Source organism: Patagioenas fasciata, chromosome 2 (assembly GCF_037038585.1).
Source record: "Patagioenas fasciata isolate bPatFas1 chromosome 2, bPatFas1.hap1, whole genome shotgun sequence".
NCBI lineage: Eukaryota > Metazoa > Chordata > Aves > Columbiformes > Columbidae > Patagioenas > Patagioenas fasciata.
In genome coordinates, this window is record NC_092521.1 from 65,219,254 (window position 1) to 65,236,653 (window position 17,400).

General features: G+C 38.4%; 1 protein-coding gene across 1 annotated transcript in view; it reads right to left on the minus strand.

The window, feature by feature from the left end:
* The window catches only part of TEX10 (testis expressed 10), a 57,799-nt gene that overhangs the window by 17,909 nt on the left and 22,490 nt on the right, over positions 1-17,400 (minus strand). Inside the window, exons 9-11 of the mRNA XM_065830730.2 lie at positions 16,277-16,452; positions 15,339-15,516; positions 431-519 (exon numbers count right to left, since the gene is read on the minus strand). Of these exons, the coding sequence (XP_065686802.1) occupies positions 431-519; positions 15,339-15,516; positions 16,277-16,452 (443 nt within the window). The remainder of the gene's footprint in view (positions 1-430; positions 520-15,338; positions 15,517-16,276; positions 16,453-17,400) is intronic.

Sequence of the window (17,400 nt, forward strand, 5' to 3'; positions counted from 1 at the left end):
CACATGCTGGGCAGCTCACTTCAACATACTTTGATTACTTTATTGTGATGGAGCGTTTTTAATAGCATAAGCATGTCCACAGGAAATCCCAAAGGCACTGTTACAAGCCAATAAAAGGCATTTACTTAAATCTAGAAAAAATTCTTATTCACGTCATATTCTGAATTTAGGTTTTCCTCATACTTTCCAAATAAAGTTGCTAAAATGAAGAAAAAGTATGCAAATACTCAGCCCAAGTGGCAAAGTGTAAAAATAAGGTGTCAAACAGAAAAAAAAAAAAAGGGTATATCGTATGCAAAACATATAACAAGATTAGATTTACTTTCAGGAAGTACTTACTACACCATTTATTCTAAATTAAATCCACTAATTGACTATCAAAACAAATTTCATTTTATTAATTCTGAATTATGACATTCACATGGATTACCTATAAGGGTTGAAAACAAGAAGCTGAAATAGTCCACATCACTCACTGAATTATCCTGCACTTGGCACTTCCAGCCTGCAAAGGATGATCTACACAAAACCAATAGCAGATAGTTTATTAAAAACCACAAAATTAAGAATTCGCAACCTACCTGCACAATACAATCAATTAGCATGACTAAATTGTTCATTTTAGCATTCCTGTTTTTAACTGTTGTTGTTAGAATAGCATTTTAAATAGATTCAAAACCAGAACTTGCTCTTTTCAAGACAAGTAACATTGAACTTTGCACCCCTGCATGGGCTTAGATTGTTAAATTGATTAAATTACTGAGATAGCAACTCCTCATAAATACCGGCATAACCTTTAATATAGTGACAACAGCCAACACACAGTAAATTAAATTAGTTTTATTTCCTTATTTGGTAAAAGTCATTATATTCCAAAGCTGGGCTGTATTTTTCATTATATCCGCTACTTCTAATACAGCTCTTTACATGAACAATAGATCCCATTTAAAAGCAGTCTCAGCATCTATTTTTGAGTAACTAAACCCATTCAACACAGAACTAAATTAAAAACTTGCTTTGAGGTTTGGAACACAAAGAAATAGCAATATGCAAACGCAGAAGCAAATCCATTACCGAAGCTGCCCAACACTTCCCTTTTTAGGGGCAATCTGTTAGAAGTTGGAGCACCAGCCTACTTGTGGTTTCTCAAATTAGAAGCCGCACACACTCGTGGAAACTCAGAGTGAACAGACACCACTGACCACCCAACAGCAGCGTCTTGCACACGTATCTGTGCAGAACCAGAAGACAGCCAGGAGCTGGGAACAAGTGCATCTCACACACGCTGCAGCTTTACATCACATTACGCAAAATGCATATTATTCAAATCCACTTGTACGCTGATCTTGGCACTTGTACTGCGGACTACCGATCTTTGCTGTAAGAGATTGCTGCTTTCTGCTCCTGCAATCTTGTGAAATTTCAGAGCATCCCAATGCAATTTTCCAAGCCAACTATCTGCCTCAGATAGCTTTTTTCCTAATTTCTCTCTGCTAACAGCCAAAATGGCTTAGCTCATGGGTAACAAAATTCTGGAAAGCTTGTTTTTAAGAAATTCTTTACAGCTCCGTGTTTTGGGAGCAAAAAAAAAAATCAAATTTGGAATACCTTTGTGCCAGGCATATGCATTTTCCCACCCCATGAAAATCCATCCACGAGATTTCAGCATCCAAAAAAATGACAGCTAGAATATGCACTTGTCTGGAGCTACTCAAAAGGAAAGAAAGAAAAAAAGGAATTTCAGAATTTCTTTAAATTAAATAATCTGGATATAATCAGACTGCCACATAGGATAATTAGTTATAGGGGGAAAAAAAAGAGAAAAATCACAGCTAGGTGAGAAAGAACAAAGAAAAGCTTTACTAAAGCTCCCACTTCACATTATATCCTTAACAGCAAATCCTTCTCTCCAGGTATCTCTCAGGCAACTCAGTGACTCTGCGGTGCAGGCAGCTCTGCATGGTCCCTTCTAGCTCCCAGGAGGCCTTCGGTCCTCCTCCGATGCCAGGCTCACTGCTTCCTTTTCTGAACCTGTAGTCTCTCAGTCCCTCTCCAGTCGTCAAGCTGCCACTTGGCTCCAACTCTGTGTTCTCCACCCCTTGCCCAGGGCTGGCAGTCTTCGCCCAGGAGAAGGGAGAATTTCTTCCTGCTTCCAAGGAGGTCCCAGTTTCCTGGAGAATCCCCCGATTCATTACAGCATCGGCAAGATTTCACGCACACTGAACTAAATCAGCAAGAGGTCTTGCAACCTCTTTCCCTGGGGATTCTACATAAGGTGAATATTCACACAAGAACTAGATCCATACACCAGAAGAGGGAAAGAAGCCCACATCTTGTTCAGCACAGGGGAAGAAGCTGCCTGAATCTAACGTAAAGGGACTACGAGTCAGACTTGAGGTCGATCATTACACCAAAATAAGCACTGAGGAGCATGAAGAGAGATTCAGCAGAATTTACGACTCACTGGACACAGAAATTGAAATTGTGATGCAATAACTAAGCAAAACAGTGGGAATGCAAGAGACTGGAAGACATACATCACATGACAAGCTGCAAAGGAAATCGGGGAAATGTGAAAATTTAAAAAAATATTGGGCAGGAAGACAGAAAACATGGAAAGAATTTGAGATAAGCCTGAATTCTAGGTGTGTGGACTTGCATGACAAAGTTAGCCAGAATCTGGTTTAAAATAATAAAATATATTTTTCCATGCAATAGTGAGATGTGTCAAACTCCAGACCAAAACCTCAGATTCACTGCAGGCTCCCAAACACAAACTGCAATAGGTTGAGGAGATCCTCGGACATGTAAAATTATTCTGAAACTTATTGCTAAGTGTCTGGAAATTTTTCAAACACTTCTGCAGTTTTGTTTTTCTACCCACGTTTAACTATCTGCACACTCACAAAACAGGACATTTTAAGCATCCTCACAGCACGCCAAGTGCCACTGACATAGACATAAGGGGAAGCAGAGAGAACCGCTGCTGTCCTGCCCCAGGAACCTGGAGGCAGCACAAACTCAAGCCCTTCAGAGCTGTTAAATGAAGACTCATCTACAAGTAGAGCTACACTGAGACCTGCACACACAAATCCAGCATCCCCAAACTCAGTGGCAGCTTACTTTTATTTTTTTAAGTGAAAGCTGTTACATACATAAAAGAAGTCTCAGTGTTAAAAGGGCATGAAGGTTAAAAATAATCTAGCATTCAATTTAGGAAGTGATAAAGTTGCCTATAATCTCCAGCTTGGCCTCTTTGTGCATACGCCTCATTGTATGATAATATTATGTGTCATATTTACTCTAAAAAAAAATTCTCTGCCTTGTTCAAATCATGGATGAATGGATCTATCAGGATTATGCAATGAAGGATAACACAGCCTGACCCATTCCTGCCTTATTTACTGTATCATCTATAACATGCCTAACGTAGGAGGCATGAGATGGATAGAAAAAGTGGAAGATTAGCTCACAAATACAGAAAAAACAAATAGATTTTAGGTGTTATACTGGATCACCCTCCTATCTGTATCACAGAGGTTCTCTGAGATGTTACATAAATACTTCTTAAAACTGGAGGACAGGAAGTCAGTGGAAACATATTTCTCCGAGTATCACACAAGATATTGATTTACTTTTACAATACAGAAAACCCCACAATATTCATAGCAGAAGCTTCTCTCATCCCTTCTTTCTGCTAGTTATCACTAACCCTGCAACAGTTCAACAATGCGTAGAAAGCTAAATGGGCAGTAACAGCTGTAGAGTGATACAGCTTCACAGACCCTAAAGAGCAGCACACAGACCCATTGATCTCTACTGCTCCACTCGCACTCATAGGGAAATTGAAGTCAACCTTTTGTTTTCAAGACAGAAAATGCTAAATATTCTGAAAAATCAGTGCCCAAATGCTTCATGCTGAATAGCTAAAGTTTGCAGGTACTTCTATGTACTTTTGCCTATACCTTTTCCTTGCATCAGTTCCTCACCTGTAAGCTGGGAAAAATATCACCTCTAGCTGCAAAAATCCTTGAGCACAAGACAAAATTCCATGGGCAGGGGGAATCACTTTGTTTTCCATGTGGAACATACAAAAACCAAAATGTGGAGCCTTCTACTGAAACAACAGGGAGAAAGCATAATACTATGTCAACAGTCCTCCAGTGAGCATGATGCCCTCCATACAGAATGTAGTTAAAGCTCCTTTATTTTGAAGTTCGCATGAAAGGAAATCAGAAATAAGACAAAGAAAGAAGAACAAAAAAAATTTAATCCTAGAATGGATGTTGATGTACTACAAATACATTACAAATTATTTTTTTAAATCTGAGTTTAATATGTTAAGACTACCACAAATAATTAAGAACTATGTGCACTTTCAAAATATATTTCCAAGATACTTGTAAATTACATGTCAGATATTTAACTAAAAAAAAAAAACCAACTGTTTTATAGGTGGAAGAGGTAATGAGCATATTATAAACACCCTTTTTTGAATATTTTTTTACTGACAATGGGAACATGCTATCAAATTGCATAAGAGTGAGACCTCTCCAGTCAGCGAGTCCAAACTCGCATTAAATATGATTAATCACGTGTTCTAATTTCCATAAAGTTACCTGCTCTCCATGAGAACCTCTCTACTGAGGTTAAGAATTAGGTAACCCTCTCTGTATGCCAAACGCTATTAAAAGAAAAGCTGAATGTAATTAATGGGAAAAAAAAAACCCACACACATCAAAAAAACCACTGCTTCTCTAGCCATTAGCATAACAAATATTTCTCAGTCACAGCAACTGTGCAATGGATTCCTTTTATCATTTGCTGCTAACTTTTAACTCTAGGCAGACCTCACTACTCTTGTTCACGCTGTTGTTAATTTCAGGTTGGGCTGTATCAGACAGTTGCAAAGTAAAACAACTTCAGCTTGTGCACAAGTGGTTATTTCCCATCTACAGACTATTATTGCTGTGCTTCCTAAACTACCTACCAATTGACTGCTGGTTCAGGTTTCAAGTGTTGGGTTTGACTTCTGTAGTCACAAGGAGTCTTTGGGTAATTTAGAGGTCTGCAGTAGAACTCTGTTGAACCCTGCTGCAGTCATTTCAGAAATTATCCTTCCGCTTGTCCTCCTGTAAAACACACTGCTCAAACTCTAATTCTGAGAACAATGCATGTATCAAGCACAGCAAGTTTTGCTTAGAATTTGGGTTGGGTTTTTGACCTATTTTTTGTTGTTCAGCAATAAAATGAAAAAAGTTAGATCAATCTCAAAACACCCTGAATTCAGTCTTGAAGTATTTTTAAAGTAAAACAAGAAAAATCAAGTGCAAGATTGGCATTTCTTGTGAGGCACGCTTTTCTTCATCAGTGCGAGGGTAACAGAACTCAAGAAGTACAAGGTCAAAGCTCTGGGTTTTCTGTTCAAGGAAACTAAAATCCAATTCTTTCACCTTCCAGTAAAATGCTAGCACTGCCACAATAGAGATTATTCTAGCACAGGGTGCTTCTGAAACTTTACACAATTATTTAAACACTTGCAAGAGAATAGGCTGAGAAATCTAACTTAATTTAGACTGTGGTAGGTGATCCCACTTTATATTTATTTTATCAACCGTTGGTCATAGATTAAAACCATGGCCTTTCACAACTCTTTCTTTAATTCTAGGTTACAAAAATTATTCTAAAAGCAGATTCTCCTCTATTTCTTCCACTGATACTTCTGTTTCACACAGAACATGTAAATATTCATAGGCACAGCCCCCAGCTGATTCACTCATTTCCTGAAAAGACATTAAGTGGATTCCAGGCCTCAACTCAGTCAAAATTTAATAAAATTAATATAATTTATTTATATATTATTAAATTAAGTACACCTCCTCAAAATAGTTCAATGACTAAGTCACTGTGTTAGGAGATGGTAAATCAACCTCCTCTTCAGATGAAAGCAGTGAATTCAGACTTTCTGCATCCTCAGCAAGTATTTTAACCACTGAGATTCTACTAATAAATTGTCCTTCGAACACATCAGGAGCAGAAAACTTCCCAAGTTTCTGTACACACAGCAGACAACCAGTGCAGGAGAGCAGCACTCAGGTAAAATAAGGCTACAGAACAGAAGCTACAGGAATTCTGCCCATCTCTGACCACCAGAGAAGGAACTGTGCTGGTTCCCATCCCAGAATGACTCTTTGGGAAGACCTGTTGCAACTTCAAGCAGCTGCACAACGTATTATGGAACCAACAAACCAGAAGGGAGTTACCAGGATGGGATGGCATTCACAGTGCAAAGGGAAGGCAGGGATGAGCAGAACTACCAGCAGCTGCGAGCAACCTGCCATCTGAGACCCTCCCTGACACCTACAGCCTGTGGAGGGGCAAACGTGGTGATGTTTTGGGAGACTTTGTTTTTAAAAGTAAGTTCCACATAACAAAGGTCTGTAGCTTTAATTCCTGCACTAGGCAAATTAATACACACTAGAACAATGGATAAAATTAGCTGACACATGAATACCTACGTCATGCTTGGGTACAGACAAAATGGTTTCTGAAAAAATACTTTTTTCCTCACATACCTCTTAGAAATCTTAGGGGGTAGGTGCACATGAATATGAAAGACCCTATAATACTTAGGAAAAGCAATTCCAGAAAACTAAGCAGACAGTGTTGGAATGAAGGTCCTTACATGAAAAGATAACTGGTTTAAAGGCAGGAAATGGTGAGTAGAACTCACTGATGGGCTCCCACAGCAGAATAAAAACATCACTGGAGGTTCATGAGACCTGTGCTGTATGGCCTATTCATCAACAACCCAGAGAGATCACACAAGTTCACTAACATTCACATTTAGTATACCAAAGTATTTTGTATAGCAGCATGCAGCTAATCAAGTCTACTCTTTCCTTTTTTTTTCTTGCCAAAGCTATTCAGACAGGTCATCTACCCACAATCTGAAGATGACACAACACCACCTTCCAGATGCACATTCTGTTGGTCTGCAGCTCATCAGGATACAGATGAGCAGCTCTTTTTGCCTACCCAGGGGTTCAGTTAAGGTCTTGGAAATAGGAGAAGCAGAGTAAGTGGTTCTTGCACAACAGCCAGAATAATCACACTGCAACCAAGGGTCATAAAGAAGTTGTCTCCACTGCATGAAATGCAGCTGAGTTTTCCTACACAACCCAAGATTACAGATGTATAGGACAAAACCTGTTTACATTTTTGAATCTTCCACCGTGATCACCCAGAAACTGTGTTGAGAAGTTACTGATCCACAGAAAGGGGGTAAAGAAAAGCTTCTCTTTTGGCTTTCTTGTGCCATCTATGACCTCTCAACACAGCCAAGTCTAATATCAGCCCAGAGAGCTTATCTATCAAGACAAAACTGTTCAACTACTGACCAGTGCTTATCAGGAGCAGAAGACATCCACAGAGACACTGCAGCATCCTTCTCTACAGCTAAGAGGACCCCCTTCAAATTCTGCAGCACACTGCTCAGGGGTCACTGTTCGAGTCCAGAAACACCGCTCTGCTGAATGAAAACCACACTAGGACAACACTGTACAGATGTGTCTTCTAGTCAGCCGCCTCACAGGACTGTCATGAACATCTCATGATTTACACAGACACCTAGCTGCATAACTAGCAACAGCAATGCCTGACAACCATCTAAAACGGCACTTACACTTAAACCTCCCTGTCAAACACGAGGTAATGGGACAATTCTGGAATTAGCTTTTCTGAAAATCTTAGCAAGTATGTTACCATATATCCCAAACACTCCCATGTACTCATTCTCAGGAACTGTCCATGTATAAACAACTATATACACTGGAAGGAGCAAAACCATGCGCAAGTACAATACTAGGACTGTTGAACCTTTATGGAAGAAAAATACAAAACATTTTCTCCCACATACTTGCACTACTGTAAAATATGTTATTTTAAAACACTAAAAAGCACTGTGCCAATATTTATCTCAGCTTTGGCATAGTTTATTCCTGTCTAGCTTAAATGAACAATAATTTGTCACATTGAAATGCAACTGCAATAAAGTATAAACCCAGGTTCCTGCATCAACTTAATTAAATCAGTTTCATGTTACATTGCTAAGGAGGATCAACATTCTTGGGTTCTTGAAGGGACAAGAAACCAACATTGTCACAAAAAGATGTTGAAATCACCTAAAAAAAAAAAAAAAAACCAGATCTTTGAGTACTTGTCCAACCCTCTACCCATCTCATCATTCACACCAACTCAGCTTGAGGTAGCATATGGCCTGAACATAAACTTTGAGAGTAAGTGAAGAGTTTTTATCTTCCTCTAACAGGTTACCATAGGTAGGCAATGGTTTGTTAGTATGAGTTTTTTGTTTTAACTTTCATTATCTCTTTGGAAGGATCAACTGTTTCCATTTGAAGATGTGGTAAAATACAACAAACATCTGCAAGGAATTACCAGGGATTTGGGGAAAAATATGAACCCTATTTTAAGAAAACAACAAGTTGAGCTATGTATTGTTAAAAGTAAGCCTGTCCGCTACTCATTTGCTCCATGGTTACAAAGGTTGTCTGAAGAAAAGAACTGCTCATACATTATAAACAAGAGCACAAATGGGGAAGAAACATTCACTAATGAGCAAACAGCATTTACTGACTAGTGCAATTTTAAGTGCAGCAACATAATTCTTTTCCACTTGGTTAGGAATATCAAACTACAACCAACCACCTGGGGACAAATTTAGAGGGCTATGTCCTAAACACAGGCTTAGCCACCTCCCTCGCTCAAGTCCTAGACCTTGACATAACAGCAAGCAAGGAAAAGGAAATTTGCTGAGGAGATCCAGATGAAGGAGTGCAACAACCATGGATCCCTTCTGATCTTGCAGTAAGGAAAAGAAATCAATCTTTTACTTTTCATCTTCAGCAGCATTGAGTCAGGGAAATGCCAGCATTTCTGAAAGAACACTGTTTATATTCAAAGGTGCCTTAAGCATTCGTTAACTTTTCAATACTCTTCTCCTTCATTTTTCTTCTAAATTCAGGGGTGTGAAAATATATCCAGAAAAACACTTCACAGTGAACACAGACCTTACTGCTCTTACATTTTTAATTTTTCTTCGCAACCTATTCATAATTACTACACCTTCCTACACAGGTGTGCTTTTCTTATTCTACAAAGTGTATTGAGTTGACTTTCCATAGTTACCACATGTAATGACTTGAAAGTGATTTTTTACTTTTTCTTATTCTCTTTTTTTTGTTGTTTTTAATAAAAACTTCTCTTATTTTAGTCCAAATTTTATGTCTTTTTTCCCAATACTGTTCTTAAATCTTTTCCTCACTGCATTTGTATGAGAATTACTGTATTTGATTACTCTGTTGGTGTTGTTATTCACAATAATGGGTTGCAATAGTCTTTCCAGGTTCTCTCCAGATTGCACATACTTTTGGGGAATATAATTTTTTTCTTGCCTGCAATAATGCATTCAAAAAGTCTTTAATGAAGTAGAATATAGGCCCTTAGCTACCTACATTCTGCATTCTCCCTGTGCTTCCACCAGCTATACTGTCAAAGATCACATAACTAGGATGAGTAAATAAAGCAAAAGTAATACTTACAAAGAAAGTATCTACAGAAAACTCTAAACTCTACTATGACCCTAAGACATATCTGGGTAACATATCTGGAGACACAGAATTTTGTATCTTATACTAAACAGACATTAAAACATCCATCCCCATTTTTTCTAAACATCATATTCTCAAGGACAGCAGGAACTCACAAGCATCCCCAGCTGCCTGATGAGATGCCAGCTGAGCTCCCTCATTATTGTCTGAAAAGCAACAGAATATTTTAAAGGTGTTACCTCTTAAGGAAGGAGTCCCTTTACAGTGATGACAAGCAGAATGTGAATTACCTCCACAGTTATCTCAAACCTGTGAAGACTAGGAACTCCCACACAATTTATGTCTCATTGGGAAAGAGCACTCAGCTTTTATTTATCTGGTCCTCACCCTTCTCATTTTCTACAGCAACAGAAACAACAGTTCTTTGTGAGATCCCAGCGGGGAAAAAGCCCCACAAGAATACAAAGTAGCTATTTGAAGCCACTGGAGAGCTCATTTGTGGACATGCTACTTCAAGATAGAAATGCCATAAATTAATTCCTATTGTTTTTTTATCTGGGCTGTGAAATATTATCTAATTCCATATCACAGTGAAACCATTTCCACACACTCTGTTGCAATGCATTAAAAATTCTAAAAAATCTGTAACTATTATAGATAAATACAGCACATAAATTGCATTTATGCAATTACACTAAATAAAGGCACATAAATTGCATTTATGTAATTATACTCAATAGGTTTTCCTTATTTGTACCTCAAGACATGTCAAACAGAACTGTTCTCATGAAGTCAGTAATCTAGCTTTTCGGTTTATTATTTGACATAATCTCATAATCTGCATTTAGTAATCTGTATCTCAAAAATACTCAGATTATGTATTAATTATCTTAAGTAACCTACCTTATACAACAGAAAAAAAAATGTGTTTGCAAGAATATCTGCCATTCAATCACCATAAAATCACTAAGAACTAGCAAACAAAAACATTGAGCCTAACAAATGGTGAGAAATGATGTTCCTCTGCCACTGTTACTGTACACAGATTTGTTGTATATTAACAGCAGACCTCCCTTTTGTCAGACAAGACAATCTACCACGTACAGGGTGAGTTTACAACATCTAAAACGTTTCCACATTTGACAAAAAGATTTGCCTCAAAGCCAGTCTTCCAAAAAGTCCTCAAAAATAAAAGTATATACCTTACTAGTCCTTTTAATACCATTCTGAAGCACCCCATCTGCCCTACAAGTGTAGAAAGTAGGAGCAGAGGGATTACACTGAAAATTCTTTCCAGCTCTACCTATAATACTGCTCAAGTTTGACTGTAGTCCCTACTAGACAACCCATGATTAATACATTTCTTGATTTCCTGGACAGAACCGTCTATCTGTCCCTAGCCACATCCTCCCAGAATCACCAGAATTCCACCACTGGGATGAAGCTAAGGCTGGAATTTCAAACCAAACAGCCCACTCACATTAATTGTTACATATTCCTGCCCAACACTTTAGCCATTCATCTTTAATTAGTAGAGAACTACTATTTGAGTATTTACAAGCTATTCCAATAAATAATTAATTTAAAATGCTTAAGTCCATTATTTTAGAAATGTAGTATACTGCATCAAGATGAATGGTTCATTTCAATATATAAATCTAAGTAGTACCACCTAACAACAACAAAAAAATCTTGTCGATTTGGTGAACCATCTAAAATACTTCCCACACCCTTGTATTTGTCTTCATAAATTTAAACTCAGAAGCTAAAATCAGAAGCTGACTCAGGGAATTAATCATCTTCCAAGGAGTCACTACCTCTTATTTCTCTCAGTCTGAAGTCACAGATGGTTTGCTCAGGTTGCTCTACATCTTTCCTCACCTGTTGGTGTATGATCAGGAGAGGAGAGAAATATCTACACTCTAAAACCCTGGCAGGTTTCCATCTCTCAAAACCCTGATTGGATTCATTGAAGTTACCTATGTCTTGGGTCCCCCACAGTAGGCACAAGGCAGGCACTGGACAACAGCAGAGAAATTCAGCCAAGAGAACACTTCGTGGCCCCTCGGTTTCACCTGATACTCACCAGCTGCAGCAGTCCCAGTGAGCCAAAGAGCAGCAAGCTCTGCTCCTTGGCACACCAATTACCTTAAGTCTGGCCATGTTCACACTATCACTCGCCACAGGGTGGTTGCATTTCAGCTTTGCTTTCAGAATGCTCCTGGCCTGTACTAGTGAATATGGACCAAAAGCATAACAGGAAGCATCCAAATAATAATTTACCACTATTGATAATCACTTCCCATGCTCAGAAGCCTTCCTATTATATACAGAAATATCAACACCATCTTAATTCTCAGCACACACAGAGCCCACCATGGCTCACTTTGTGGACTCCTGAAGACCACCTGACTCTTCATTTCACCATTGCAAAAGAAAAAAGTGGAAACTTTTAAATGTCTTAAGAATTCATTTCTAATCAACAAAAAATTCTAGAAGTGAACATGCAATAATTATAATTTAATGCTACCATCCGATATCATCACAGGGCTGTGGTTTAAGCCATCTGGATACATTTACTATCTACTTTTATAGTTTACAGACACATAAAGCTATGAGTTTGAGTTTATAATGATTCTTCCCAGAATAACAGCAAGTCTTATTATCATCCATATGTACGGTCATCAAATCCACTTTAACATAGCTTCTTCCCAGCAAATACACATGGGCATGTATGTGCATTCTCCGGTGCACCTAAGAACATACATGCTCTGCCATCAACAATAATGCGGAAATACAGTATTTTAAAGAAATTTAAAACAATTACCAAATACAGCAGTGAGCCTCTGATGCTACTGAATCTATTTAAGGCATGACAGATAAGCAGGTGGCTTAGAAGAAAAGAAATTTTATAAGAACTCCCCCCCCACCAAACAGAACATGAATCTACTGGAAGAAAAACAGTGCCATCTACTGACATCAGTTTTACTCATAAATTATGACTTCCAATGGAATAACTTATCCGTTCCTTTAAGCAAAACTACCATGACCTAGAAATAAAGAAAGTGTCCCATGAACCCGATTCTGGAACACAACTGTGAAATGAGATATACATTTTGCTATAGTACTTGTTCATTTCAAAAATTTTCAAGTTTAACTCTGAGCATCACAAGAGCTGTAAATGACTACAAAAGTTACCTAGTTCCTCTACTCCCTTCAGGTCTTTACCTCTGCTATCCACAATATACTTTTGTCCAACCTGATATTAATTATCTCCTGTGAATTATATTTATACCTCCTTCCTACAAAGCCTATTCCAGTATGTAGCTCTATCTTTGGAAAGTTTTGCTAGCACTCAAACCAAATGTTTTCCCTGATGTTTAAGGTTTATATTGCTAATACAGCTAAAAATGCATTCTCCCAACCCTTTCCAAGAGTCTTACGCACATGAAGACAAGTTCCCCCCTCCTTCCCAGCCTTATTTGCCTAACAGTGCCAATTTGTCAGTCATTCCCTATTATCACAATTTACAGACTATTGTTTTTTGTCTGCTCTCCTTCAAACTCACTCCAGTTCATCCACATCACTATCTAAAAGCAAGTCAAACTGGACACAATAATCCAGCTTGGCTTTTCTGATAAGAGCTGGAAAATTAGTTCATGTACCCCCTGTACAACGAGAGGTTATGAAGCTCATAAAGCCCAGCTAATGTTCATATCTAGAAAAACTACTACAGTTTCTTTAACTGTACAACTCATTTTCCCAAGGAAGAAGATATCGGGCTCTTCTCTTCTTGAGAAGTTGATAATGCTATTTATCTCCCTATCTTTGCATGCCTAAGTTGCCAAAGCAACTTTTTCTGGGGGAGGGCTTCCCTCTCAGCAGCCACTAGAATTTCCAACATCATCTCAGCTCTCGAATTCTTTAAGGCACGCTAGAATTAAGTTTAGGATAAAAATGTCTATGGTCATGATGATAAGAAAAAAAGGTAGTTTTTCACAAAAGAGTTTTCACCTATGTACTAAGAAGCTGAGCCACAGCTAAAAATATGTCATTGACAAGTCCTGTAAAACTTGTACTAAAACATTTTAAGTTGGCTATATAGGTGAGAATGTCTTTTCAATGCTCTTGCATTCACCTGGTCTGTAAAATATCTTTCCAAAGACTTGTACTATTTTCAGATGTGTTTCTAAAGAAAACTGATCAAGTTCCTGTTTTTAACACTGATTATTCTCAGTGAAGTGGGAACAGACTTTTCAAAGAAAAATAATGCTCAGTCAAGAGTAATACCTCTTCTCCAACTTTCATCAGAACCTGTAATCTTCCAGAAAGGAGGACTGCTAGGGCTTATCAATACAAGAAACTGCACTGGTATAACTATGGCAGTACTTATTTCCCATCTGGTTATTTCAGATTGACTTCTTGGGTGAATAATCCACAATCTTTGCATTCAACTTAATTAATCAATCCAAATGCCATAAATTAACATCAAGATACTTTCTTTGCACCTTTGAAAAAGGAAAAGTTGCTCCTCCTCCTCTTTCATCAGAACATAGCCTACTTTTGATAACAACAACGTCCCTTCAGCTGTCTCTTGCATCTTCTACTAAACGGATCAAATGCCCACATCCCACCTGCAGCTTTCTGATAATCTTTAAAAACATTAGTTCTAACAATGACTGTCTTTGACATGGTTATGGTTTGCCACCAAATTTCCAGTATACGGAAGGGCACTTATTTTTTAAAAAATAAAATTTGAGGTCTACCTTCCCAAAACTAGATAGATTTTCATTTTTATAGTGGTATATAGGATATTACACATTTCATCACCATCACTTCATACATTAATCACCCTATTCACATGTTATACAGCTAATATGAACAGGTCTGTATTTGACAGTACATTGTGTCATGTAATATTTTAATAAAATTATGGTTAAGTTCCAAAAAGCATTAAGACAAAAAAAAAGGGTAATCTATACAAGCTTAATTCCTGTTTATTTATCTAAACTCTGTACAATATAGAGCAATGGAGAAATGCAAGTGTATTTTTTTACAAGCAGCAAAGCAAAAATACCCTTGTGATACCCCAGCAAGCCTTCAACTCACTCCAGAGGAACAGTAGGATCTCTCCCTGACGTTGCAGACACACTTACCCTCTTTCAAGCCAGGACAAAACCAATAAGAGCGTGAATAATTTCTAACAAGACACTTGCCTAGCAACTATGATTTGGCTATTAAGCATGGTAATTACAGGAAAAGCAAGTTTTAAAAATTTGAAAGAAAGCAGAACATGAGAACACACACTGGTTGGTTGGCTTTTTACTACAAATAGTCAAGTCAAAGTATTTATGAGGAAAAGCTGCCATCAGTGCCAGAACAAAGACCACCAATGATGATGTTCTGGGTAAAGGGTGCTCAATACCACGTAGCCTTACAGGTAACTGATATGATTTTGTTATCAATCATTGGAGAAAACTGGTCAGTGTAAAGACAGAGTTGAAGGGAAAGGCTATAAGTAAAGTCTGATGGAAGCATTAACTTTCCTCATTATACCAATCCTCATCTGTTACACTGATTTTTTTGTGCAGACCAGTAACAAAGTTCATGCTTAATGACTAAACTTTCACCTTTTTTTTCCTAACCAAAAAAAAAAAAAAAAAACACCACAACACAACAGCCAATTAAAGCAGACATTCCCAGACGTACCTCATGCGCAGTATCCCGATGAGGGTGGCAGCCAGCTCAGAGGACATCCTGCCCATGAGGCAGCAGCGGCTGAGGCGGGCGAGCAGGCCGGCAGGCAGGCCGGGCAAGAAGTACACCAGCTGCACCAGCCGCCGCTGGGCCTCCGCCGGCAGCAGCACCAGCGTCCCGTCCAGCGGATCTACCGGCACACACACACAGTCATCACACTGTCACTCAAAATTGTCTTTACATACACAAAAAACTTCTGTACTTTGTGACAATTCCAGAGCATAAGCATCTCATGCAAAATGCTGCAACAATCTTGTAGTGACCCCTCCTCTTTCCTAGCTGCCCTTACTTAGCTAAGAGCCCGTAGTACGATACTACCAGAAGTAGATTTCACAAAACCTGAAGCTTCTAGTCTGTCAGACTAATGTTCTGCTAACTTGAACGGAAGATTTTGATCTTTTTACTAGACTTTAGGAAGGGACCTTATCACCATGTTCCAATATTTAAAGGGTGGCTACAATGAAGATGGAGAGTTCCTTTTTACAAGGAGACACATGGAAAAGACAAGGGTCAATGGGTACAAGTTACTCCCAGGGAGATTCTGACAGGACACAAAGGGGAAATTTTTCACGATGAGAACAATCAGTCATTGGAACAATCTCCCCAGGGAAGTGGTAGGTCCCCCAACATTTGGGCTGGACAGGGTGCTAGGCTGTCTTGTCTAGACTGTGCTTTTGTCAAGACAGGTTGGCCCAGATGATCCTTGAAATCCCTTCCAACCAATTCTATTATTGTATTTCTTTTAACCTTTATTATATAGGGGACTGAACCAACCTCCACAACCCCCATGCAGACTTTATGTCCACCTAGGAAACACCAGTGTTTTCCATGCATTGCAACTTCCCTGCCAAGTGATAGACAAAAATTCTGCTGTAGTGTAAAAGTCTTACCATATATTCGAGCAGCAGTGGCTTGTAAACTTTGTAGTAATTCCTTGTTTGAACGAGAAGCAGCAGAATGAATGATATCAATCAGTTGATTTGAAAGCTCAGGGTTTCTCAAGCCAAGTAGAGCAAGTTGCTGAGGTAAGCCAGCCAACCAACGAGACAAAACTTTACTTCGACTTCTAAAGAAAGAGGGAAAAAAAACAACAAAAAAACTCCAAAAACTTACTCTTTCCAGTCTTGGTTAAGTTGCTTTAATGTCATGTACAATTAAATTACAATAAACTGCAATACTGTGATTTGCTGAGAATATTTCACTAGAAGATTTGAGCACACTGGTGTGCTACTACAGCTACATCAGAAGTATGTATTTGATCCATAGGTTTGGCACTGCATATTTTTAACTCTTTCAGAAAGTATTTGTGGAAATTGACTGTATGCTGCCAAAGCAACTTTTTATCATTAGTTTTATTAGTTTATTTTTAATGAGTTATGAGTCAGGCTACAGATCCATGAGACTACTATACCCTCAATACCACTGAATCCCAGAATCAAGCTATTACTCTTTAGGCTAGACTTTCAAATTCACTTCTACCTTTGCTGTCACCTTGTTTGCCAATTCAGACACCTCTTAAAGCAGAATGAAAAACTAGAACTGGTGGCAACAGCACCAAACCATCTTATTAACCAAGTGTGTTGTGTCAAATGCTCTCCCCTTGTCCATGCAGCCATTCATCACAGAAAGTTATGATGTTGGCAAAGCATGATTTGCTCTTATGTGCTGGCTTGTTCCCAATTACCTGCTTGTCCTTTATACACTCAGATATTAATTTCAAGCAAAGGCTGCATGATCTTTCCAGAGACCAAGATGAAGCTCATCAGCCTGAAATTCCCCAGATTCTCTTCAAGACAGATTTGTCTTTTTCCATACAATACCTCCTACATCAACAAAGGCTTTTCATGGATGACAAACAATGGCTTCACTTTCACAAGACAACCTTCTCAGATATATCCCTGCATATCCACCTGGTCCACCACTTTCACTACATTCAGCTGATAAGATTCTTTACTTGCTAAATTTAAAGAGGCTTTTTACATAAGATCTTACTTCTTCTGCTGGAGTGTCTAGC